Source organism: Crocodylus siamensis, chromosome 3 (assembly GCF_052110815.1).
Source record: "Crocodylus siamensis isolate JL-2025a chromosome 3, ASM5211081v1, whole genome shotgun sequence".
Classification (NCBI taxonomy): Eukaryota; Metazoa; Chordata; order Crocodylia; family Crocodylidae; genus Crocodylus; species Crocodylus siamensis.
In genome coordinates this window covers 49,264,046-49,291,866 of record NC_143397.1, presented here as the reverse complement: position 1 = coordinate 49,291,866, position 27,821 = coordinate 49,264,046, and the positions used below count along the sequence as shown (strand labels likewise).

The window sequence follows — 27,821 nt, the reverse complement described above, 5'->3', positions numbered from 1 at the left end:
CCAAAAAAAAAAAACTCAGCAATTTTATTTGCAGCTTTTTTCCCTTAGATAAGAAGCTGCAGGTATGTACTTCTTAAGGCTCTTGCCTCTCTATACATAGCCCCATGCCACCAAATTTGTGGCTCAGGCAGACTATGACTGTTTTGAAGGTGTTCAGAAGCCACAGTTACTTGAAAAAGTAGAATGGCAACCTCTCAATGCAGATATAGCAGAACATTCAATAATAGTGAATATGTCGAACTTGTAACAAGAGGAAATAATTTTAAGTATAATTAGTCAGAAGATACTTTTTGTACAAGATACTGAGGCTGAGAGCTAAGTAAGATTTGTAAGGAAAGAAAAAAAATTGTGTATAGGGATACAAGTTTACAGAATTTCAAAAGAGAAATTTTAATCTATATAATAGTAAACGGATAAACACTGGGGTATTTGGGCATAAATCAGTTCCTAACTAGTAAAAGTTTGTGAGGCTGAAGGGAGGAAAAAATTTCTCTAGGACAAGGGTTATTCCAAGACTGCATGATGTGGGACTTCCTTTCTTTTCCTCTGAAATATCTAGCCAACATGAAAGACAGGATATTTTGTTAAATAGACCACTGGTGGTATAATTTAGCAGTGCATGTTCTAGCACAGACATTTACAAAGCACAAATGAAAATAAAGGAAATGCGAGGAGAGGTTGAGAAAAACTCTAGTTGGACTGTGGTGTTCTTGTAAGCTTGTGTGTAAGCACAAGTTGATGGCTCAGAGTAATATTTAATAACCAATATCCATAATCCCACCTGTGTCTAACTTCCACTGTTGATTTGAAATACTTGGAAGTGATGCCACCATTGTTCTGCATTGAGTACTGTACTCCTGATTATTGGCAGGCTTCCTCAGTATATTACTGTATTGCAAGATGGCTAAAACAGGGATCTTTTCATTATTGGCTGTACCCTTAATATTACTGTAAATATTTTAAAATGTTTCATTAAAAACAATGTTAATGTTTTTAAATTATTTACTCTCTTACATAATCATGGCCATACAGTATTTAAGATAACTTTTTTTACCAGAGAAGAGCAACTACATATGAACCCATAATTGACAGAAGGAACAGTAGACACAATGTCCCATCTCTGTTATAGACAGTTTCTTTAGCGAGGTGCATTTTAGCTACTGTTTAACCACAGCTATGCTTCAGGCAAACATCTGCATTGAGTTAGTAACAGTAATGTCTGTATCTTTCCTGAAAGGATCTTATAAATGGAAGATACTGGTTTGAAAAGTTAAGTACTCATTTACATTTATCCAAATAAATCAGCTACCATTCTTCCTGATCTCTCCTAATTAATTTGGTATTTCTGGAGATTAATACAAGTATCCTTTCTTATAGTTAGATCCATTAATTTACAGAGTAATTTGGTTTGTAAGAGGCAGACCTTTCCCCCCCAAGACCATTGCATTTGGCTTATATTCTTCTTTTAATAAAAGTTTGAGCCTTGTATTGAAAGGTAAATGACATTTTTATCCAAAGCAGCAGTGAAAGCCAAATACCTGACTGCTGGTTTCCAGCTTCCAGTCTTAAAGTGTTTTTGTTCTGCCTGTTAAATCAGTAATTTAAATGTGAAACTGTTTGGTTCAGACAATAACTTCCTTGATTCCATAGCTGAATCAAGATTGTAAACAGGTCATAAACTGATAGTCTTGAATTGGCTTACATGCTTCCTACATCATAATTACCATTTTTGGTAAGGTGACCTTCTTTAGCCCTAGGTTCAGAAACACCCGCTTTAGTTTCAATTACAACTCTTTAAACAGCTTTGTCATGTATGTAGAGCAAACTTAGTTGATTGTGATTAATATATATGATGTGCTTTTAATAATGGTATTTATCATATAGACTTCTGAGTACTTTAGTACTGACTTTACCCAGTCAGAATAGCTGTAACCATAATGCTCCCTTTTTAGCATGTTAAAAGGATTCTCTCTCTTATTCCTTGCTCTCATGAACAGCCTTCTTAAAAACTGAATCTAAGATTCTATCCAACTTAGTAACATGGTAAAAGTTTTCATAACAGTATGATTTTGAAGTTAGTTGGATTTAGGCCAGTCTCTTCTTTCCTCTCTCATTACTGGATATTTAATTACACTTTGTCCTTATATCTTAGCTGACACTTATTGAGAAGTGTGTCCTCCTAAAAAGGTCACTCAGCTGCCATGGCTCTATGGGTCCTGTTCAGTTTCTGCTGCCAAACTCCTGGTAGAAATCACACGTGTATAGATATTCCAAGTTTCTTTTCTTCCAGAACAAAAATGGCTGTTCTGGGAGGAAAAATAACCTTATTACAACCAAATAGAAATCTCTCCCAGGAGAGTTTCTCTGTAGAGAATGAACATCTGCATATTTCCCACATCTTATCTCCTCTCAGGGACCAGGAGGAGTGGAGCTGCAGGGAGGGTCTCCCATGTTTTTCTACCTTGGTCTAAAGAAGTCACATAGGGAGCTGTTCACAACCATCCTGTAGACTAGAAGAGGATGGGAGGAGCAGGTCGCCAGCTGTTCACCGTCTGCTTTTCACTCTGAAATCCTCAGAGTGAGAAGTAGGCAGGGGACTTTGCCTGAGCACCAGGAGCTGAGCAAGAGGGCAAAGCCCCCAGCCTTCTTCTCACAGAAGAACATGGGAGAAGCAGACAGCGAGGCTTTACTGTAGAGCTCCATTCCCCCTGTGAACAGGAAGACTGGAACAGCCCACACTTTCCCCAGACTGGGAACACCCCAGTCTCAGGAAGAAGTGAGGATCAAGGGAGAGGGGGCAGTTGCAGACTGAATATCAATATTGTTTTCTCTCCCAGAATCACTTCTATTGGTGGAAATTTTCCACTACTAGAAACAAATATTAGTACGTGACCATAAAGGCAATATGTAATCAAAATGACTAGGACAGTGATTCTCAACCAAGGTGCTATGGCACCCTGTAATGCCTTGAAATCTTTTCAGGGGTGTCACACAATGGTAGTACTGTTAGGTGTGCAAACCTGATTCACAGAGCATCTTGATCTATGCTCTGTGGGAAGGGGGAGGGGGTGCTTTAATTGGAGCAGCTCTCAGGAGCCTCTCTAGTTAAAGTGCCCACAGCATCATGTGTATTCAGCATCCTGCACTTCAAAATGGTGGCAGCATGCTTTAACTAAAGCTCGTTCAACGAGCTTTACTTAAAGTGCCCCTGCTGCCATTTTGAAATGTGGGGACACTGAATATATGAGACATCAAGACTGCTGGAGCGTGCTAATCAGCACACTTCAGCAGACTTGAGTCTGCTCCAGTGCATTGTAATTACAGCGTGTCAGGGCAGACATCCTGCACGTCTACAGGTACCCAGAGATTTCACATAGGAATCCATGGTGTTAAAGAAATGTACTGACCTGATGTGGTGTTTCTGAGTTCTTTGCAACATAACAATTGCTCTATTGTTTTTCTGTAGTGAAAAAGCAGTGAAAACTAAGAGCTGGCATTTTCTGAAGGGTGGACTAGGCAAATAGTTTTAATTAAATCTTTAAGTCGTTATAATCTTTCTACATGGTTCTTGGAGATAGCTGCATAGTTGCTCCAAGGTAAGTGTTTAGTGGAACAGTCTGTGTTTTCTGCCAGCGGGGAGAGCAGTTGAAGGCATGCATAAGTGTAAAAAGAGACTTGCCACAGGTCTGCTTTTTTGAAAGAGATTTCTACAATATGTTTGGGAGGTTAGATGTTTCAAACAGCTGGGTCACAGTGGACACAACCTGATTAAAGCCCTCTAAGAAGGAATGTCTGCTATTTTGAAGTTCATACTTTAAATTGTTTTCAAAGGAAGCAGAAGAACAGCAGAACCCACAGAGCTGCTTTGCAAAACAAAGTTTAACACGGTTGGAACCGATACTAGCATGGCTTAATGAGCTCTTTGGGAAGAATCTCCGCTTTCTTCTGATCTGCTAGTGGCATACAGACCCATGTAATCTTGTAAAATATAAATAGGAAAGAGGCAATAAACCAAAATGTGTTGCTCTATAAAATGTACTGGCAAGACAGCAACATGTAATCAGAGGCCCTCTTGACCAGGACTGAGGTTGAAATAGTTGAAAGAATAGTTGTATCTCTTTCTTCTAGAAAACTGGGCAGTTCCATTGCCCGTCCTGTGAAGTGGCGAAAAGAGAGGAAAAGGATGAGTTTATGATGCTCAAGGGGAAACTAGAGTTTACCAAGACAAAATATTTAGTTAGTAGTAGTGGAAATAAATATAAAACAGATGATGATAAAGAAATGCAGTCTGAAGAAAGCGTGCTTGAATCCCAGAAAAATACTCAAGTTGCCCAGGTGGGCGTTTGAACTCCATAAGAAACTTCTAGAATTAATTAAGCTACAAAATTACTTTGAGGCAGTAGGAAAAAGTAAGCATTTGAATGTACAAAGGCAGAGCAACCCAGCTAGGGCTGATGTAGGCCAGAAACTTAACTCTGTGCCAGGACCTTTCACTAGTTATTTCTGGGAGTTTTCATGACAGGTAAGGTATGCATGTGACACTGGCCTCAAGGAGGACGGTACCACTCTTTTCAAATAAATTTCCTGCACATGTACTTATTTACATGCCATTTCACAAATACAGTTCTAGTTTACAAGTGTGGACTGGCCCAAGAGAGTTGGTGGTAAAATTCAGTGTTTAGGCAGAAATGTAAGAGCTCATTTAACTCGGAATTCGGCTGCAATGGATACCTGTCATTTGAAGTATCAAAGCAGTCTTGAGTAATATATGGTGTAAACCTCACTTTGATAACCAGTAACAGTCTGTTCTGGAACACAGAAAAGTGCAACACCATTTGGGGATGAGATAGGGGTTTACAGAAAGAAGTTTTAGTAGTAGAGGGAATGTATCATAAAGTGGGCTTGTAAAGTCCCCAGAAATTAATAATATTCAAGACACAGATAAGCAGAGCTTTAAAAAGATTGTTGATAAGAAGAATGATGAATGACTGGGGGGGGGGTGGGAATTGGAGATGGGTGGGAAAGGGGAGGGAGGACTCTTCTTAGCAGATAAGTATAGGAGGCTGTTACAAGCAATAGGAAGGGGTATAAACAGAGACAGCAGGCTGAGAGCACCAGATACAAATACACTTAAGCAACGAGAGTAACGCATAAGTGGAAATGGCCTTGACCTTGAGGCTTAATAGCTTCATGTGGGTTTTTACCCTTGACTGAGTCAGGATGAGGCTACCCAACCCCACTTAGTGTTAAAATTAGGGGGTTTTTCCACTTATCTTCGTGTCTCAGATTGTAATAAATGTGAAACTTCAAAAATATGTGAAAAGGTTGCCAATTTTTTTTTACTTTCAAAAGTATTCGAACCAGTTTTAATGTAATTTTAAGGCTGTATAAACTTTTCTAGAACACTTAAACTAAGTTCTTCTTAAACACAAACATACCTACAGCCTTGTATCTTAATGTGCCTTCCAACCAAAACAGACATTAACTCTTCAGGAATTTTTCTGTGTCTAGGCTACTGTTTATAACTTTTATGGTCTCTTAAAAGGGAGCCAGGGTGACAAGGCAACTGTGGAGATGCATGGGAACAGATCCTATCTCTTGTTCCTGATATATGGAGATAGTGCTTGATATTTTGGAAACTTAATTTAGGAATGAAAGAAAAAGGGGCATATTAATTTCTTTTAAAAGGGTTTTTGCTGTATAGCAAATAACCACATGGATGCATGTTCACAAAAATCTCAAGGCCAGTATACAGTAGCTTCTCCAAAGGATGACTTAAAAATACTAACAATTATGTTTTGCAGTGCTGCTACCTAATAGCCCCAAATAGTTAAGTGGTGCTGTTCTCAAATTATGGCTATTTAACCTTCTGTTGAAAGGGTACATTAAATAGGAAAAACAAATATTAGAAATGTCCAGAAGCTTATCTAGAATTGAAACATTGCACTTCCATTCTGATTGTCTGGAAAGTCGTCCTTGACTTCTGTGTAGTGAACCTCTCAGGACCATTTATTTAATTTATCACTGTAAAACCATGAGAAATATGAATTTGGGGGCAGGAAAGTTGTTTTGTGCAGATCTAAATAATGCAACATTTACCATCTTTTACAAAAAATTAATTTCATTACATTACAAAACAAGGGCATAAAAATGCCCGACAGATCAGCTGGCATGGAATACATATCACAGACTTGAGTTCACATTAGCAGTCTAATTGTTCAGCGCCCATGCTGTATCAGTTCAGCCTGTCTGTGTTAGAATCCACTGCTCTAGACTTACATGGGCTAGCACATGTTAGCACATTTCCTAATGCAATGCGTTAAATCCTAGCCTATATGCAACCATTGAGTTTAAAAGGGAGCTTCCTGAAAGCTGATAAGTCTGTTTGGTTTATTGGCAGTAAACCATTCCTTATGGAAGTACAGTATAATGTAATAAAAGTGTGGAATCCATGTGAAGACCTAAACTGTTGTGCAGTTGGCAAAGCGCAGTGTATAGGGATGGGGAGAGTGAAGGATATGACTGTGGATCAGTTTGCTCTGTATATGTGGACTAATTTCAGCTCAAGAATTAAGAGAAGTCAGTTGAGGGACTCCTGTTGTGAAACTATTGGAATAACAGGCAAAGAATAGTCTGCTATAGTGACTGAAATAGGTGTTAAAGATGAAGTCAGAAAGGCAAGCTACTATTTGCATCAAGAGAATAAAGTGAAATAAAATTGTACCTGTGGGGACCAAAGAGGAGCAGACATCAAAGTTGTAAAAATAAATGCAGCATCCTAAATGTGATGGCATTTGCTGGGGGTGGGGAATAAGAATAAAAGATGATACCCTCCTGGGAGTGCATGTAAAAACGAGCTTGGCATACTGCCTAAAAATATAGGCACCAGCCAATAGAATGTTTAAAAGTGAATGTGGAACTGAGGATCAGCACCTTCCTAAGGATCTTTCTGTATTTTTAAGTATTTAGAGACCTTTCATAAGCGCCTGGGTTCTCACTTCTGAACTATAATACTATGATACATCTTTTTGGTTTTTACATAAATGCTCTTTTATTTTTGTAGACCTGAGTTTCCAGAAGGTTGCAGTAGCAACTACTGGAATGTCTATTCATTTCTCTGGAATTCTTCACTCTCTACTATCAGATTTTGTATAAACAGGAATTAAACCAATTGGCACTAAATTCCTGTGACTGACCAACTCCTTACTCTTCCTGTTTAGACTTACAGCACAGTTAGAATTCAAGAGTTTTCAAGACTAGGAGGAGGGCATTTAAAAGTCATAGGTGTTTTCTCAAATGTCTAATAAGCCAACAGGTGATAATTGATTTAAACCCAAAATAAGACATCTAAAATATTTTAGGATTATGGACAAGATCCTTACTTTAAACTCCACAGGCTCAGTAGTTACAAGTAATAGTATTACAGGGTCCTAAGTTGCAGATACAGCTTGCTCTTTAAGAGAGATGTCATTGTCTAGCTGTCTTTGTACAGTCACTTTTTGTTACTGTTCATGCTACTTTATATCTCACCAAATGATAGCAAATTCTTGTGCCCGCACAAATTTTCCACCTATAGTACAACTGTGTGCCAGTTTACGTAAGCATCCAGACCTACTAGTACCCAACTGTGCCAGTGGTGTTTGTAACAACCTAATTGTTTTTCTAGTGTTTCTATAAGGGGAGTGTATGCAGGGGATATGCACCCAATCTGTTTGATACTTTTATAACCTTTGTCCTGCCAGTTTTCACCCTCCTTACATGTTGTTCATTTTTGTCCCTTCTTTCTAAATTGAGTTGAAAGTTCTTTGAAGCAGTAACTTTCTGTTCATTCATAAAATGTAAGTAGTAGTGATACCTCTTCCGTTATACTGCTTCATGTAGCTGCCAGGTAACTGAAGTCTCCTAAATCTTTCTGGGGCCAAATTAAAATAAATAAATTTTGAATGTTCCATGGTAAGGAAGCTAAGAACAGGGTTGTCATTTTCAAATTGTTGCTTGTATAATTTTATCCTTTTTATTGGAAAAAATGGGATAACTTTAATCCCTTCTTAATTCTTTCTGTTCAGTTGTGATAGACCCCTATACACTTGCCCATTTGGATGGAATTTGAAGGGTAGGTAAAGCTGTTAGAAGTGTCTGATTTCTGTGCTCAAACACTCTTGCCGTGTTGCTGTCTAAAAGTAGGCATGGAAGTGTTCAGGATCTTATTCTTAAATTATCCCAACTGTCAGGCAGAACTGAGAGAAATACAAAAGATACTTGGACTTTACAAACTTGCACTGAGCCTTCTTTCCAGTAACTGTATTAGGCACATGGAGTAGCAAAGGTATATAGGTCTTTGTTCTAGTGCAGCAGTGGAAACATTGCTGAAGGGAAACCTTTTATTGGTTTTTAAAAGAGGCTTTTCCTCTGCTTGCCAAGTAGCTATGTATTTGGAAGAACTGAAGCAAACAAGTCTTCCTTAACATTTTTGCTGGTTGTTACCTCCTCCCCCATAGAAACTACCTGTGTAACATTTTGAGGCTTTCCCTCGCCAACCACAGGAAAAATGGGGTTAGGGACTTGAATATTGTACAGTATAGTGTATAAAATATTTTTACTTGCCTTTAATACACAGGGTGGTCAACTGGGCATAAGTAGCAAGTGGGCCTGCTGTTCCCTGCTGCCTTGCTTTCCTCCCCCACAACCAGGTGCGGCGGGGAGCAGAGAAGCCGCATGGGGCTCCTCGCCCGCCACTGTTCTCTCCGCATTGCCCTGGCAATACACCTCCTGCACATGGGACTGCACTTGAGGGCAGCGGCATAGGGCTATGCCCCTTAAACCAGCGGCAGGCATAGGAGGTACATCGCCTGGGCAGTGTGGGGTGAGCAGCAGCGGGCAAGGAGATCCCCGTGTGGCTTCTCTGCTCCCTGCCATGCCGGGTCATGGGGGAGGGAAGCAGGAAACAGTGGCGAGCAGGCCTTCTGTTCCCTGCCACTGTGGATAGAGCAGTTCCTGGCCACCGCACACACCTCTGGTACAGCTGGGGACCACCGCTGGGGGAGCAGGGGCTGCAGGGGAGGGGAGAAGGGACACGAGCAGGGCCAGGGGATTGGCAGGCTGATGCGTGGCCATGGAAAACTGTATACTGTGATAGCCAAAATGGTATACAGAATATTCTCTTAGAAGAATGACTAGAATAACTAGTTTTAGTTAAATACAGACATGTGTTGAGACCTGCAGTAGATCACTTGGCACCAAAGTGCATCTTCCTCGTACACTGGTTTTACTTATTTTTAGAAGTGCAATGATGTGTATTGTCGGTCCGTATCGGATCAGCACCAATAAAAGAAAAACTGATGTTATCAGCAATCTGCATTTTTTGACTGGCGTAGCTGATAATGTGACCGATAAATGCTGTGTGTATGCATGCAGCCAGGAACGCAGCCTGGCGGCTTGGAGAGCAGTGTCTGGCCAGTAAGTTGGGTGAAGGAAGCAGCAGGCAGCCTGCCTTTGCCCCCCACACAGATCCAGGAGTGCCTCCCCTGGGGTGCATGCAGCAGCAAGGAGCTGCCTCCCTTCCCCACCCCTCTGCGACCCCAAATGAGCCATCCGTGGCTCCACCCCACCCTGGCTGGGGAGCTCCTTCCCCAGCCCTATTCCTTTCTGTACTGTGCAGGCCTTGTTCTGCTCCCCCCACACTCCTTCCCTCCCCACATCCTTTCTCCCGTGCCCCCAGCTTGATGGTCCGTTGCAGCTCTCCAAGCTCCCTAGTTGCATATTGGCAGTTGGATCAGTATTGGCTGATATGGCTAGTTAATAATCAGCCATCACTATCAGCCAAAAAAGTCTTTATCAGTGCACCCCTACTTATTTTTAGCTATTTATGACAGAAGCAATAAGTGAAAAGCTTTAAGCAGGACTAGAGTAAAATGCAGACTTGACACAGATTTGGACCCAAACTTCCTCCAAAGTACAAAGTAATTGCTTCTCATCATCTGTAAGAACAAAGCCCCGCCCCCCATATACCCACTCCCCCACCCCCGCCCCCATCCCAAGAGCTTTGCTACATGACTTACTCCAGGCACTTGAGTATTGTAGTACATAGTATTTCATTGGGGAAAAACTCCTCATAATCTGTGACCGCTCCATAAATCCCCAGAACTGAGAAACCAAACAGGGGCCAAAGAATACACAGTTCCCTTTCCCACCCCCTTTCCAGAAATACAAACCAATTGCCCGAACCCACAAGAGCTAGCAGCACTCAAGACAGCTCCACACAACTGATCTTTGTCCTTCCTGTCAAAGGTGACTAGGGAACATGTTTAGGGACTAGGGAACATGTTAGACCAAGTCTAACAAAGCCATCTATATAAATTTAATAAATAAATACCTCTCCTGAAAAAGGAATTCCATTCACTACCCTGAAGTATGCATCAGGGCTGTGCAGTGCTAAATAAGCCCTCTGTTGGTGCCAGCAGCCTCTCAAACTACTACCCAGTTTCCAGCTTTCCATTTCAAGACTAGCTGAAAATAGTTTCTCAATTTTTGCTGCCAACATTTAGGAGCCCTCCTAGACTGGTTCAGGATGGATGGATTTTAAATCGAAGCCCTTTAAATTATGAGGATAATCATGTTTTACAGTTGTACTTCTAGTTATTTTCCTAAAGGGGTTGGTCTTATTGGCTTGCAACTAAATATAGCCTTTATACTTATGTGTGGTCTTTTGCTAACTAGATTTGCTGAGTTCTTTTGCTCCATATGTATGCACATTTATTTAAGCAGTTGCATAGCTTATTTCTGTGGTTTGTTTTCTTTTAAGAAATGGACTTAACATATATGATCTGGCAGAGAATTTAGAAGAAAATACAGTTCCTCAAAATACTCATTTAGCAATAAAAACAGTGAGAGTACTAGTATACTTTTTCAGGTTCTTAATTTAGTATATTTATTCAGGTTTTTAATTTAGACGTTTGTTAGAAAATGGTGAATGATGTGTTTCTTTACTAGAGGATTTATTGTTTTTACTAATGAATTCTCAAACTGTGTTGAGGTGGAAATTGGAACTGAATTAATGTATAAAAACACCATTTTAAAATTGTTCTACTTGTATCTAGCCTAATAGTTCTCAACGTTTATGGACTTAAGACACCCTCTCATAACCTTTGTGAAATCAGTGGCATCCAATTTCAAAAACTAATCTATAGATAACAGTGCATACCTCCTTGCAGAGGCCTCTAGCAATGGGATGGGGAATCCTCCAGGCAGGGACACTCCTGAGCCTACACGTATCTGCTTAGTTTATCTCCTTTCCTCCAAAACTTCACTTTTCTCCTGACGTTTCAGGGCACCCTTCAAAAGATCTGGTAGCACCCTAGTTGAAAATTGCTGATATAGCTCATTTGAAAGAGTTGTTATAAAGTGCTTTAAAAACTGACTCATTGAAGTGTTATGGGCAGTTGACAAATTGAACTTATCGTTTTTGGTCACCACATCCTTCAACTTGTCAGAAATAGATAGACTGACATCTTGTTTGTATTTGTAGATGGCTTGTTTGCTATTCCCTTCTTTCTCATTGCTTTAACTCTTAATCAGTTCGCTTGAACAAAGCAGAGATTTAGTTGACAAGGGTGAAGTTAAGTGGATGCTATCTCTGCAACTGCTGAATTAGCAGGTTGTAAAACAGGTTGGTGTTTCAGTAGTTATTTCCCTTAGATCAGTGGTGAGCCAATTTTAAAACTTCAGCAGCAACTCTGTGCTGTAAGAATAACTTAATTTTAAATTATTTTACTAATTATAGTAATCTTAGTCTTCATAGATGGTAATTCTGTTTCAGTTTTTAAATAGGGATTTTTTTAAAGTTTTTAAACATAGGTAGGGATTTCTATCCATCTGTCTTCAGGCCTTGATTTAGGACTGAAATGAAAGTGATAATGCAATATTCTCTGTCCACTGAAAGATTTAATTAATAGCTTCACTAATTCTGATAAGCTCCTTGAGAATTTGATGGCATAGACCACCAAAATGTAGAATATAGAACAGACAGTGCCAGTAGAAGACTCAAAAGATTGATTAAATTTTCCCCTTTGGGTTTGCTCCCAGAGGGTTAGCATCGGCAGTTTGTTTGTCTCCCAGCTCTCCATATATGGATCCCACAAAGCTCCTCTTTTTCAATATCTAAATGAAGCCTTTGGGAGAGCTGCTAAGATAGCAAGGCCTGAAGTATGAGCAGTATGCATGTGGCACTCACATCTGCTATTCTGAAAACGTCACCTCCATCCTGGTGGCAATCTCAGGAAAGCTTTAAGAACAGTGAACTGGAACTTTTAATGTGGATAAGATGTAATTTGTAATGAAAGGAAACCCATTCTGATATTTGTCTGTGCTATTCACGTTAATTCTATTTTGGAATGTTATTTTTTTTTGTAGATATTTCTACTAAGTAATTTAGTGCCTGACCCATGCATTCTTTTTAAGCCTGTTGACTAATATACTGAAAAGTATACATACACTAGCACATGCAACATCATGCATGTCTGCAGCCATCTACTTTAATTGGTTTTGGGGATAGATTCCTGTTACTTCTATCTAAAACTATACCTAAAAATGTCTTACTGAGTGTACTGCTTCTGGCTTTTTGAGAAAAATATCTGGTTGGAAAAGCACTTTTTAAAAATTGATCAAAAGTACACGCAACTTCAAAGTTGTCACATAATGAACATAACTTGAAAAACTAATACTTTCAATGTGTTTATTGCTAAATGAGTATTTTGAGGAACTGTATTTTCTTCTAAATTCTCTGCCAGATCATATATGTTAAGTCCATTTCTTAAAAAAAAAACAAAAAAACACAGAAATACAGACTGGAGAAACTGACTACCTGTGGTTCAAATCCATACAGCATCAAATGCATATAGTAAACTGAAGGAAAATACAATTATTTCAATTATAGTAAAATGTATTATAAAAGCATTAGACTGAAAATGTTCAGAAAAATAACATTTTAAATTGTGTTTCTCTAGTTTTGTAGATTCTTAGGATTAATTTTCTGTAGGTTCAGTAAGGACTCCATAATTTGTCTATTTTCTTTTTCTAAGAACTGTGAAACATAATGGTAAATTGAGTCGGATACATAAGTCAGGGTTTTGTATCTGCTAAATGAACCACCTGCTTGATAATTTCTACTCAATGTGCAGATTTCATTCAGTATGACAAGGATGCTTTTTCTGAGTTGAATTGGCTGAGTGGTGTGCATATATAGTCTCACCTTGCATGCCCAGTCATGAACAGATCTCATCAGCAACTTGAGACCAACACTAGCAATAAAAACATGAATGGTAATTACTTTTTTTCCTGTATGTTTTAAGGGAGAAGAATGCTTCTTATGGCATTTGTATAAATACCATAGTCATAAGGGTTGATCAGCAGTAACGTAACTAGGCCAGGGCAAAAGGGAACACCAGCCCCAGGATACTGACTTAGAGCAAGCACCAAGGTAGGCCTCTCCCCACCCCAGCTGTCTCTCCATGGCACATACAGCCCTTCCTGGTGGAAGGAGTAGGCTGGAATGATGTCTCTTCCCCCTGGGACTCTTTGCCGTGAGAGAGTCAACCCTGGGGTGGGACAGGCAGGGGGCGAACAGCAGCAGCCCAGCCCATACGGTTAAAGTAGCAGCTGCTGCTCAAGAGAAGAGAGCCCAGGCAGGCAAGACTCCCCTCTCTCCCCCTCTTCCCCAGCCCCCTCCCCCTACCCACCTGTGCTGTGCAATGATCAGTATAGTCCCTCACCCACCTACCCACCATAGGCACTGAAACAGCTGCATGTGTTTTACTCTGTTGACCAGTTTCTATAAGCAAGATGAAATGGATCAATCCAATGAGGATTCCACAGAGGAGCACTTTTTTTAAAGTATTTTTTCCATTACTCTTCACGTAGCAGTTTTTCTTCAGCAGATACAAAACCTTGAATTAGGAGTCTGGCTCGGTTCTTGGACCTTCGGATGGGCAAAGTCTAAAGCAGGGGTGGCTGACATGTTTATGGCAGAGTTAGCCTGTGTGTATAGCACACAGCAGATCTGTGAGGGGGCAGGCACCACAACAGCAAATATTTCAGGGAGCTGAAAGCAGAACAGCAGATCAGGCAGGAAAAGACTATCAGTGGCACTCAGGGAGGGTGTAAGGCATAATTTGTGGTATGCCTGTCAAAAAGGTTGCTCCTCCTCCCCTCATCTATCAATATTATAGTGGAATCCAACAGCAAAATAGGTTTAGCTTCAGAATATAGAACTCGCTGGGTTTTTTTAGTGCTGTGCCATGGTGTTACTGTTGTAGAGCAGCACGTTGGAGCATGTATCGCATAACTGTGCTATTCTATTGATCACTTGTAATTGATACTTTCTAATCTCCAGTAGAATACAGTACGTTCTGTTCTGTGCACAAAACACTAGTCGAGTGTGTTTGAACAAGGAGAGCAAGTTTTATCACATTTAAGTTCTATCAGAAGTGATGTACCAGTAACCGCGCAAGTCACCTGATCTATGTTAGATAAAAGTATTTGTTTGAGAGGCTTTTAATGCCTAGAAGAGTTAATGTGTTTTGATTTAGAGTATTACAGTCAATTTATAGCACTACATTCTCCTCTCCCTATCTTTCTGTCTGCCTTATTCTCACTCTTTTTTGAAACCTAGTTCTATGTACATTTTCAGTAAGATAGGAATTCACTCAGGAGAGAGTAGTACTGCAGGTTCTGCATGTGTTTTATTCTGAGGTTAATCAATATCAGGTTCTTTGACCTTATTCAGTAAGGCAGGGGTGTCAAAAGCCAGTCAGACCCACAGATCCGCCCCACATGCTGGACCCTGCACATGTCCTGGAGCGGCCTGAGTGGACAGGGTGTGCAATACAGTCCTGCTGCAGCTGCTCGCAAGCCATGCTGCATGTAGCCACTGCTTCGGGGCCATGCTGCATATGGTGGCTGCTCTGGGGCCAGACTGCTGGATATGTCATGGAGCTGACGGGTGCTTGAGCAGGCACTGCATGCAGCATGGTCATGGAATGGCTGGAACAGGCACTATGTGCAACGTATGGGAGGGCCATCCAAATGGCACCCTGCATGCTTCCCATGGGTCAACTCCAGGACGCACAGGAAGCTGGGTCCAGCCCACAGGCGTAGCTTTGACACCCCTGCAATAGGGCATTTTGGAATGTGTGTAACTTGCAGCATATTATTAGGCTGACCAAAGTTAACTGGGTTACTCTGCTGCTTAACGTTTTTTGCCAAATTTGGGGTGTTTACTGGAAATGTAGCATAGTTTGTTTGTTTATATAGTTATATATTTATTTTTTTTAGCTTGTCAAAATTCCCAAAGCTGATCTCCCAAATGAAGTGCATAACTTTAACTTCTACTTGTCAAACGTTGGCAAAGATAATCCTCAGGGAAGCTTTGACTGTGTCCAGCAAACGGTCACAAGGTAAGCAATTTTTAAATTTGTGCAGAAAAAAAGTGCTGGGGAGCTTGTGTGGTCTAGAACGTAAACTTAATAAAACAAGTACACTGTTCCTTTCAAACTACAGTAAAAATGCAAGCTTTAGAATATCATGGGTTCTTCAAATGCATAATAACCCAAATTTACCTATAACTTTTTCATTTTGTTTCCAAAAATTAACCTTTAAGCAGTTTGCCACTTTCATGCCTCATTAGTGCTATATTAAAAATTAGCTAGGGCTTGGGCTTCATTACTATTCAGGCTAGGATCAGATCCATGTTAGAGTGAGGTAGAACTTGGTCATAGAGGGTGCAGACAGAAGAGCAGCTCCCTGTTGTAACTCGCAATGCTTTGCAGGAAGTGTTATGAGTTGCAAGGATCCCCCAGAGCAAACAAGTTCAGTGTTTGTTCCAGGGGGAAGGGAATCTAGCTATTGACTGCCAGCCTGCAGCTGGTTTCCCCTAGCAATGACTCCCCTGCCTGCCAGGCTGCAAAGTTTTCAGAATGGGAGGGGGAAAGGGAGCAGCGGGAGCTCATTCAAGGGGTTCAGCAGCCATCACTGGAGGGTGGGGTAGGTGTACTGCAGTCACCCCACCTCTTGAGGGGGAGGCCCAACTCACCTGCCCCACCCTCCAATGGGGGCTGAAAAACCTCCAGATTGAACTCCCTCCACTTCCTTCCCCCCCCCCAGTCTGAAAACGACAGGCTGGCAAACAGAAGTTACAGAAGACACTGTTTTGAAATGTCTTCATGTGACCCCTCATGCAGTGTGGGGTCAGTTTTTCACCCAATTGGCCACTTTTTAAGCTGTCTGCAGCCGGGCACTTGTGTTTAATCACAGCTATAGACTGCTTTCTGTAGCCAGATCAGGCGAAGATTGTCACTGCTGTCTGCACTGAGAGCTCAGCATGCTATCTTGGTTGGCCTGGCCATAATGCGTAGGACTTTTCAAAGAACGACACAAGTTAGAAATCTTGTCTACTGTTGCATGACTGTCCTGTTCAAGAGCCCCAGTGCAAAATAGCAATGCCATGACATGGTTAAGTTGGATTTGTAATGAGAGTGTGTGCATTTTTACCCACACAAACTAGCTAATACCATATTGGCGCACAACTTTCTTGTTAATGAGCCTTGGAACTTGGCTTTTTAGGTATTATAGGTTATTCTGAAACACTGGCTTCCAGCTAATTTATTATGACGATAACCTGATCTTAAAGCTATCCAGCGATGGAGATCCTCAGTGTTAGTTAGCTGTTTTAATAACTCCCCCTATAGACATAGTTAGGCACTTAAGGTTGTCCAAGACACAAGAAGGTATCCTAACTGACTAGAGGTGTGAGCTGTCCTCTCCCTTCTCCCCCCACTTTCCTGTGGACCTGTTAAACCACATCGGTTCTATGTGAAGACATTCTTATTCAGCACTAAAGTGGCTTTAATTTGACTAAACTTACTTTGCTTTTGAAAGCAAGCTCAATTGAATTAAAACCACTTACTGTTTTAAATTAAGTATCCACTTAGAGCACAGATTGATTGTGCCTTAATCTGCTGTAAAAGTTAATTGGTAAGAATGCTCAGGACTGCTAATGTACAGATAACCTTCAGTACATGCTGAGTCCCAACTTACTGTGTTCGGACTTCCCCATCTACACAAGACCATAACAGATGTCATTTTAATCTGTTGATAGGCAATCAACTTAGGCTGCAGAATTTACTTAGCAGTCTCAATTTCTCTTCCTATGTCTTATGTTCCACCTCTTAAGTTTCAGGAAGTAGCCAGTGTTATTCTGGAAAAGATAGTATATCCTGTATAGTTAAGGCATAATTAGAATGTTTGAGTCTCAAGGAACTAATTTATATAATCTGAACACGAGGGGCTAAAATGCCAGCAAGTAAAGTCTTAGCAAAAATACTGAGCCCAACTGAAGCATGAAGGCAGTCTTCAAGGAATTAGTCAATATGACACGATCTTGATTTTTCAGGTGATGGGTTAGAACGGGTATTACATTTCCTGCTCCTCTGCCCTCCCTCCCCTCCCCCCACTTCATAGTGCATTTTGGGAGGATAACATGCTAAAGAACATAAATTAATCAACCTTATACTAAAATGCAGCAGTGGAAATGTTTCTGTGCTCCCAGTAGTATAGCTGGCAGACTTCAGAAAAGCTAAAAATAAACTGGTAATTTAAGAAGAAATGTGCTGAATGCTCCTTACCCTTTTTATTTGGAACATTCAGCAGAGAATTGTGGGGTTACTTTTCAGTAAAATTGCAGGTCAGCTGAACTCCCAGTCCATCTGCAGGTCAGCAGCATAAATTACTAGTTGAAATGCTACTTTAAATTATGGTAATTCTTTGAACAGTGTCCCTGACCAGTTTGGACAGGCGCTTTTGTATAAGGACTGATCAGAAATGGTCAGACTGGGAAATTCTGTGGAGAAATTCCCTCTCTCTTTTTTGTTGTCATTAAAAATGTCTCTAGAGCTCATTGTGCAAATAAGCAGTAGTAGGTAGACCATGTGTCATTAATTCATACGTGCAGTATTCATTGATCTCTGACAGTGACAGAGATGCTGTGAACTTCAAAATTCAGGCTGCATCTGCCCTTGTTCTTTGTGGCTTTTCTATCACAACTTTTTTTGTCCCTGGTTGCTACATGTAATATCTAGACAAACAGATGGGTCAGCTGAACACAGATTCTTCAGTTTGCTGCAAACATGCAAAACAGGCATGGTGAAACTAACCACTTAGAAAAGTTGGCATACGAATACTAGGTAAAAATCGTATCTGAGAATTCAGTTGAATTAACCCTTTTAAAAAGCAGAAGAAAGATAGAACTGCATGAATTACATAGGCAACTTTTTCCCATTTCTGTTCAACTCACTGAGTGATCCTAACACAATCTGAAAAGTCCTTTTAAATGATCCCTAATGCACATGTGTAGTCTGGGCACAGTTTTGGTACCATTATAACTAATTACTTTAGGGGTGTAGTCTTTCCTGAAATAGTTATAAAAGCATAAATCTGATACACATATAAATTTGCCCTATTCTGGTCTACCAGTATTACTGTTCCCATAATGAGGAAGAGGGTTGTACTACTTTTAAATGTAACAATATAGTTAACCTGATACAGGTTTTATGTGTATCCCTGAAAGCCATTCATTTGAAACAATATTTAGATATTTGCTAGTTGTTTGTGTTGTAACCTAAGCAATTGAGAAATGCACCCTTTTGCTAGCAGTATTTAGGCCCTAAATATTATGAATTTGACTAAGTTTCAGTGAAAGCTTAAATTTGAAATAGTATTTTAATCTCTTGAAGTGTTTTCTTTTACTACTTTCATAGTTCTGGAGCTTCGCAACTCAATTGCCTGGGATTTATTCAAGATAAAATTACAGTGTGTGCAACAAATGACTCCTATCAGATGACAAGAGAACGCATGACCCAGGCAGAAGAGGAATCACGTAATCGAAGTACAAAGGTCATAAAACCTGGTGGTCCATTTGTAGGTATGGTTGTCTTTGCCATTTTAATCTAACAGATGTTTGGAAGTCTGTAACTTTGACAAGTATGACATTCGTAACGGTTAGCATATTTTTGCCTTGCAGAAGAGGATCTGAATCTTTGGTTAGCACATCTTTGCCACCTGTTCGCAGTCTCATATTATTCTCCCTGCTCTTTCTTGCCCTTAGCATCCCTAGTCTTTATTCACTGGTCCAGGGTTACAATGGGCACATGTACACGAGACACTTACTGTGCAGTAGCCTAATAACACTGCACAGTAGTGTGCCAGTTGAAAACTATGGTAATAAGCCACCGTGTGGTGTTATTAAGCTACTGCTCAGTAACCATTACAAAAAAACCGTTCAACGGTGCTACTGTGTGGTAAAAGTAGTTACTGCGCATTCAGGTAGCACTTCGTTAAAGAAGTACTTAACTAAATGCATAATAACTAAAATGCATTAATGAATGTGTAGAGGTGCCCAATGAGTACTAAATTTAGTGACGTAGCAGGTTCAGTGATTCTTCTCTTTCATGTAAATGCTGACGGGTTCATAGAATTAGTACCTTCCTGAATGTTTATGGTGGTTTATGTTTAGACTGAAATGGCTGCAGACTCCATAGGACAATGGTGCATGGAAGTGATTTTCAATCTTGTCTACCATCTTTCATAATATTAGTCCAGTCAGCTGTAGGGACTCGCCACAGTAACAGGATCTCAGGCTGTGAATTTTACTGTAAATGGAGATGCAGAATTATTTTCACACCAGTAGACCAGGACTGGCAAGCAGCCTGACTAGACAGACTTGCAAGGGTCTGTTCCTGCTGCCAGACTCTATCCAGAAGTGACCTTTGGAAAGGAAGGGCAGGTTGCCCATGCTAGCGTGAACATTCCAGTCCTGTTATGCTGCAGTACATTACTTTAGATGTTCTTGCCTATTATAGGGTATCTTAACTAGGTATCTACATCACTTTATGAAATACAAAGTTAAAACTATACTGGCTTGGGATTATAATGTTCAGAAAAGTTAATATTATGACTATGTGTCCGGTCCTCCTGCACATTCCACGTTTTTTTCCACCTGTAGTCCAGGGTGGGCAGTTATTTGGGCTGGAGGGAGTTTTGGTGAGCTGTTGCAGAGGGTTGGTGGTGGGTGGACCTAGACTACAACAGCTCACCAAAACTCCCAAATATGCCACCCCTGCTGTAGTCTGTCCTGAAAAAGCACAGTCTACTTATTTTTCTTATTGTTCCATGTAAAAAAAAAAAAAAAAATCTTAAAATGATGATCTTGTGAACCAACCACTAACTTGAGCTGCATAATTTTCACAAATTGCTCAAGCGGAAATTGGATAGAAAAACTGCTTTGGAGGGACACTGCTGTGGAGGTTTTTTAATTTTTTTTTTTTTTTTTTTTAAATAAGCCAAGATTCATAGCTAGTGTCCAGCCCTTTGCTAGGTGCCTTGGGTTGTACACCCTAATTGAACTTGAAACCGGGACAGGTTTAGTTCGTTTTAGGACAGAACAAGATTCTGGTACAGCTAATACCCCTATTACACAACAAATTTAAGTGTTGCAGCTGGGTTAGGATTTGACTGTGCTCTAACCAATTAAAAGGACTGCCTTGTGCATGCTGTTATACTAAAACTGCAACCATTTAGTTGATGAAAGTAATAATTATTTCTAAAACTAGAAGAGCAAGGACCAGTGAATTAGCTTAATTCTAGGAATGGTTAAAAATGGTTGTACTACAAAATGAAAATATGTTTTTCCTACGGTCAAAATACCTTATTTTCCATAATAGATGGAGTCATTTTGTGTGAAGTTTTTATTCCAAAGAATGTTTTCCTAGTTTCAAAGCCTGTAACCTGTCTGAAAGAGAGAGGAGGCCAAAGCTTTGGACTCTTAACACTGACTGGCTTTATATTTTCCTGACTTGCAAGGATTTAGGTTTGTAGGAATGTTAATCTAGGAAGCATCAACTTTTCTACATCGTAGAAACTGAAACGTTAAGTAAAAACCCGTTGCAGTGAACTGTCTTATAATTGTGTATTTTTAACTAATATTTACTGTCACTAACCCTTTTCCCACCAGAGCCAAAGCAATTGCTACTAATTAGTTCGTTTTATGTAAAGATTAAGTTTTTGGATGAAATAAGGTTCTGATCTTGTTTATTTTATGAGCCTTGGAGTACCTTCATAAACCTTTCCATTTGCAAAAACACCTCATGAATTTACTAAAAAACCATCCTTTTGGTGTAAGGGCCAAATCCACAGAAGTTTTTAAAATGCAATTGTGGTACTTGGCTAGGCAGTGTTATGCCTTGGATGGCATGTTGGAATTAAGAGGTGCTTTCTAACACTTATCTGGGTCAATTTCACATGAATTCTTTCAGTAAGAAACAAATTTTTCATTTTTGTGGAGCCAATGATATAGCTCTCTCTCACTTACTCAACACCAGGTATTTATTTGGATAGTTTTCTTTTCACACAATGAACGTCAGAAGTTTATACTTTGTGTTCCTTTTCATGTAATGATAGTGGCATATATGTAGACTTAGGTTCCATAGGCCTGAATGGAGAATAACATTAACCACAGGAAGGCCTTGGTTTCATAAATTGAAACTGTATTCCCATTTTAAAAACCTCTCTAACATTAGCATACTTACAACTTTTCTAAGCCTATAAATTAAGAAAAATATTGAACTTGTCACTACATAAGCAAACCGGTACCTCTCACCTTCCTTAATATCATTTTGTTCCCAATTTCATATTCAGTTTCTTGGTGAGTTCTTAACTCTTCCCTATCTAGAATAAAAAGCTCTTATATGTGTAAAATTGTTCTTTGCATTTAACTTTAGAAGGAGATGATATTTATCCATCATACTAGGACTATTTAAAATATGCTTGTGTGTGTGCGTTTAATCCTGCATTTAGGTAAAAGAGTACAGATTCGAAAAGCACCGCAGAGTATTTTAGATGCCGCTCCTGAAAGGAAGAGGTCAACCCCCATGAACCCTGCAAATACAATACGAAAAACTCATGTAAGCAACACTGTTTCTCAGCGACCGTATAGGGACAGGGTGATTCATTTACTGGCTCTGAAAACCTACAAGAAACCAGAGCTACTTGCTCGCTTACAAAGAGATGGTGTGAATCAAAAAGACAAGAACTCCCTTGCAGCTATACTTCAACAGGTAAGACTGACTAAATCAGATGTCCTTCCTGTTCTTTCCGTTCCTGCTGCTGTTTTTCTTAACGTAATTCAGGAATGTTGCTGCCATATTTAAATTTTAAGCGAGTGCTCACTGCAGTTCAGAAGTGGGCACATTTATTGATATTGCCTCTTTGATGCCATATTCTCTGAAGATGTATTTGTAATTATTAAAATTTAATTGTAAGTTTTAAGGAGTTTCTAGTAGTCTGTAGGAGAAAAAAATGAAAACTTCAGAAACCCTCTGAAGCATTAAGGAATACTTGTGTAGATTTCTTGTACCTGTCTTAGTTTTCATTCTGTGTTCTTTTCCTTAGAAATTTCATGTTATTTCAAGATGTTCATAACGGTTCACACCAATTCATAAAGGAATTTGTGTTTACTAACCCATTGTTCTGTATCAGGAAAGGGATTGATTGGAATTGGCAGTTTATACAGATTTGTTTCTCATTATTTAAACAAGTATAATATCCTATGAAGGAGGTTACGTACCAGCCTTAAGTCTGTTACCAGGTACTTACTTGACTTAACTGTTTCAGACTTGGGATGTTTTTCAATGTCACAGTAAATGAAAATAGTGGTGTTCATTTTTACATTAGAGCAGTTTGCTCATTGCTCAATATGGATATATATATTTGAGAAGAAAATGCTGTCCCTTCTGTAGATGAAAACATTGTTATAATGGGTGAAAATGCATGGTACGTAGAGTAATATTCCGCAGTGTGTACATATGCACACTGATCCTGAAAGTGATGAGGTAAACTGACTTTCTCCGTTGCACTGTTCAGACACTGCTTGAGCTGTCATGGGTAGCTTGCAGTTTCAGTCTCTTGAGTAAATTACAATTCTCCTCTAAGGCTGTTATTTATTCCTTGTTTAACTCTTATTGACAACCCCTTTATTCATTGGTGCTGTCCATGAGCTGTAACTTCTTAGAATTATAATTCTTAGGAGAAAGTAGGGGCTTATCATACCTGGCCAAAATTATCCTTGAGTGTGTGTTGTAAAACTATAGGAGTACTCTTTGATTTTGGAGTCAAGGGTCTGAGTTCTCATTTCACATCCCCTTAGAGATGTTCTGAGAAAATGTCTTCTAGTATTCCTCTGTGCCTGTTGCCTCCCAGCTGGCTTCCCGAGTTAGTGACACAAGCTTTATTTTACTCGTCTGTCTATGCCTGAAAGCCTTTAATTAGCCTTGTTATGGTTGAATCCATTCTTTATATCACATTTGCATGAAATTCTGCAGCTTCTGACCCTATAACTGTTAGTTCATTGTCTTTATTCTGTCTCTTATAAAAAACAGTTCTAAGCATTTTTATACTCATTTAATAGATTGGCAGTAAAAGACTTAGTCCCGGTTTAAAAATCAATTTAAAGGGCTTTTTTGGGGGTTACTTTAGATTTTAAAAAAATGATGAAGTATGTTAGGCATTGTTGCTTTTATTATTATTTTATGAACAATCTAAATCTTGTAAAAGAATAAAACAGCATAAAGAAAGGAACTGGGGTGCAAGACAAAACAATGACTTGATGTTAACCTGGATTAATGGAGGAAGGGTATAGCTAATGCACGTCAGTTTATGCCTACATTTTCAAACTGAAGATACTTGGCATATCTGTCTAAACAAAAAATATGTAGTTTGAATAGGGAGATTAAAATATTCCCGGTCAGTCTTCGCTTAACTGTACAGTTTAGAAGTAAGCACTAATTTCTGTACTTGTTAAGTTCAATACTTACTGCTTACTAATGTTGACATTAAAATCCTAAATGCTCAGGCCTGCACAAATGAGTAATCAGTGCAACAAGTACTCTCCACCCACTGTCTCCCTTGGCCATATATAGACAAGGCAGGGACACACTTTGGCCATATATAGTCTCAACCTGTCACCTCTTGTGACATGCAATGAAAGTGCTTGGAGTACTGTTGCCCTTTAGAAGCCAGTGGGGATGGGTGCTGATTTGGTGCTATGATTAATCTGTTTTAAATCTCAGTTTTAATTTTGAGTTCTGTAAGGTAATGCTTTTTATCAGTAGTAATTAAAATATAACCTTGTTGAGAAAATATTACACTGTATAGTCCTGCACTTGCTCATAAAATTGTGAGCTTACATGTAGTTAGTGTGTGTGCATGTAAAAAAAAAAAAAAAAAACCATCCAAACAAACAAAAAATACTCTTATCGTTTACTGAAAATGCTGCTTTAATCCTGTTTCAAACGCATCAACCATACTCCATGTGGCTTTGGTGGGGTTTTGGTATCTCCTTTCTTTTTTTCTTTAAATTGGTTCTAACACAGTACAGTGACAGTCTTTTACAGGCACAGTGCAAACATTCAAGTCTTAGTAATCGTATCACAAAGAACAAAATTACAGCTATAACAGGACAAAAGAACATATTTTGAGACAAAACATGAAACATTTGATCCACTAACGCACTCTTACACTATGATTTGTTCTTTTAGCACCCAATTCTGTCCAAGAGAGAATTTGAAAAATAGCTAAAACTGCTTAAAGTATCATCTTGTGCTCATATGCATGTCAAAATGAAGCCCTCTTCAACATCTAGATAAGGGTAAACAGGCAAATGGCCAGTTTCTAAACTTTTGGAGGGGCAAGAATTTGGTGTGATATAGCAGGATCTAAAATGAGATTTGAAAAGAAGTTACTTAATTACCACTTCGGCATAGTAGGCCTCAATGAATGTGAGCTTTTGCCAACTGCTTGCTTGCTTGTTTGTGCAAATATGATGTATTGCATTTTGGGAAAGGAGGAAGTTTATTTGAATCTATCTTAAAGCAGAGCATGTATAAGTTTGAGGCATTTGCTAATTTGGAATTATAAACATAGTGTGTTTTTGTTTTGTTTTTCTGGGAATTTGTGGCTCTGTCTTTGCATATACAAAGCTTACTAACATATGAACATCCTGTGTTGGTTGCACTGGTGCTAAATTTTTCCTTTAAAAGTCTAGCTGGCAGTGTCCTTGGCTACAGTTGTTATGCCTGTCCTCAATAAACTGACTCTTAGGGTTTTTTGGGTGCATCTCAAAAAAACAAAAACAAAACAGTAACAAAAATACTGCTAATCTTACATCTATACTGTTTTTCTACCATTAAAGGGAAAATTCAGTATGAGGTCTAAACTTTCTACCTGGACCTATCTAATGGAATGCTGCAACTTCATGTAGGCAATGTGCATGTACTGAATTGCACAACCCAGTCACTTGGAAAACAAGATGAACCACCTACTTTTGCAGTCATTTCTGTAGATAAATAAAGTTGCATTTGCTGGCAATACAGTTTTAGTTAATAATATTCCTAGAGCTATATTCACACTTTCCTCTGTTGATTGGTGCTCAGATATTCTTGATGATTAATGATTACTCATTAACGATTTGGATGATGGGTTTCAGTGTATATGCTTAGTAAATTTGTAGATGATACCAAGTTGGGTGGAGTTGCAAACACTCTGGAGGGCAAGGCTAGGATCCAGAATGGCTTAAACAAACTGGAAAACCAGTCCACAATCAATCAGATGAGATTCAGCAGAGAAGGGTGCATGATCCTGCATGTGGGACAGAATAGAAGCCTAGGGAATGCCTGGCTGGGCTGCAGTACTGCAGAGAAGGACCTGGGGGTTACAGTAGACTTCAATATGAGCCAATAGTATGATCTTGCTACAAAAATAAATAAGTAAATAAAATAAAGCCAACACCATACCTGTCTGTATTAACAGGAGTGTCACATGCAAATCAAGGGAAGTGATTCTTCCACTCTGTTCAGGAGCAGTGAGGCCTCACCTGAAGTACTATGTCCACGTCTTGGGCCCCATGCTTAAAGAATAATGTGGACAGATTAGAAGAAGCCCAGTGCAGAGCAACAAAAGTTATTAGGGAAGCAAGATTTATGAGAAAAGGATTAATTTATTCTGGAGAAGGGAAGACTGAGGGGGGATTTGATAAATCTTCAATACCCAATACCTAAAGGGCAGTTAGAGAGAGGATAGAGGTGGGCTTTTTTCTGTGGCTGAGGAACAGGATTAAGAGCCATGGCCATAAGGCTGCAGGAGGGGAAATTTAGGTTAGAGATTAGGAGGAACTTTCTGTCAGGAGAGTGGTCAAGTATTGGAACAGGCTACCAAGAGAAATTTTAGAATTTCCATCCCTGAAAAGTTTCAAGAGCAGGTTGGACACATAATTGTCTGGGATGGCTAAGTTAGGTTGATCCTGCCTTGAGCAGGGGCCTGGACTAGGTGACCATCCCTACTTTCTTATGGTTCTAGGTCAGAAGAGTGTTTCCTCCTGTTTCAGTAGAAATGTTATACAAAATGCTTTTGAATACCTAAAATTAAATTCTGAAGTTTTTGTGAGCACACAAATATGTATAGACCTGACTTCAAGATGCATTGACTTGTAATTCCTTTGGAACATGAGGCCATTTTTTAAATGTATAAATTTGTACAGCCAAGATTATAAGAAATCATGTAAGCCAAAAATTTTAAACTGTATCCTATATAGGAAAGGTATATTGCATGTCATAGAAATACCTGATAGGATGGTAGTACCTGAAGAAAATACATTTTGCCAAGATGTCTATGAATATTTAAAATTTCTGCATCCAGGATTATCAACTTTAAGTGTTGGAAATTGGTGTTTAAGTGGAAGGCCTGGCTGACCTCAAAATCAAAAGCTAATAAGTAAATAGGAATACACTTTCTGATATTATACTTCCAACCTATCCTATTCTTTCAAGCTGTCTTTTCTGCCCTAATATTGTAGCTTACCAAAAGCTTTAATACTTGTATTTTTTTTAATGTATGCAGGTAGCCAACTTGAATCCCAAGGACAACTCTTACACTCTGAAGGATTATGTATTTAAAGAGATTCAAAAAGACTGGCCTGGATACAATGAAATAGATAAACAGTCATTGGAATTAATACTTTCTAGGTAAGTGCAGTCTGTTTGTCCTTTAAAGGTAGCAGTAAAAAGATACTCTGTCTGGGAAATAACAAGCACTTCTTCCCAAATAATGAAAGATCTGTTAGTCTTGTCTTGATTTGCTTTGTAACCTGGAATGTGGGTAATCTTTACAGAAAACTAAATTCATCTCAGAATGCCACCAGCACCAGTCATTTGGAATCTCCTCTAAGTTCTGTTAAAGATGCTGCATCAGCTTCTCCTTCCCAGGTATTTAATTTGTAACTTTCTACCTTGTATATATGGTGCAATAAGATTAGGTACTTAAGAATTTGTTATTGGTGTGAAAGTTTTCATAATGTAGTATGAGTCACCAATACCATTTTAATGTGTGGAAAAGATGAAGCAACTATTTTTATGTACTTGTGTGGTGACAGACTATGATGTTAAACAAATAGTTGCACCATGAAAGCCTGTGGGACTGATACACAGTGCTTTTTAAATTTATAGTCAAGTAGCTGAAGAGCTCCTAAAGTTGTGATTTGTATTCTTCATAAAAAGTAGCCCTGTGTTTAGTGATCCAATCAGGGTGGTGGTAAACAAAACTCTAGAGAGAGCAGTTACCAAAGATTTTGCAAAGGTACCCATGTTCTCCAGCTGTACCCATCACTAGTGTCTTCATGCTTTAAAAGTCAAGCTAGAAAGTAGTAGCATATTGGCAAATGTTTGTGA

The 27,821-nt window shown here is 39.3% G+C and overlaps 1 protein-coding gene across 2 annotated transcripts in view; it reads left to right on the top strand.

Annotated features, from left to right (window-relative positions):
* ELL2 (elongation factor for RNA polymerase II 2) overlaps positions 1 to 27,821 on the top strand; it is a 65,051-nt gene that overhangs the window by 21,526 nt on the left and 15,704 nt on the right. For both annotated transcript variants that reach the window (XM_090038304.1, XM_090038303.1), the window contains exons 3-7: positions 15,328 to 15,449; positions 18,807 to 18,970; positions 21,901 to 22,160; positions 26,995 to 27,119; positions 27,266 to 27,359. In XM_090038304.1, the coding sequence (XP_089894430.1) occupies positions 15,328 to 15,449; positions 18,807 to 18,970; positions 21,901 to 22,160; positions 26,995 to 27,119; positions 27,266 to 27,359 (765 nt within the window). The remainder of the gene's footprint in view (positions 1 to 15,327; positions 15,450 to 18,806; positions 18,971 to 21,900; positions 22,161 to 26,994; positions 27,120 to 27,265; positions 27,360 to 27,821) is intronic.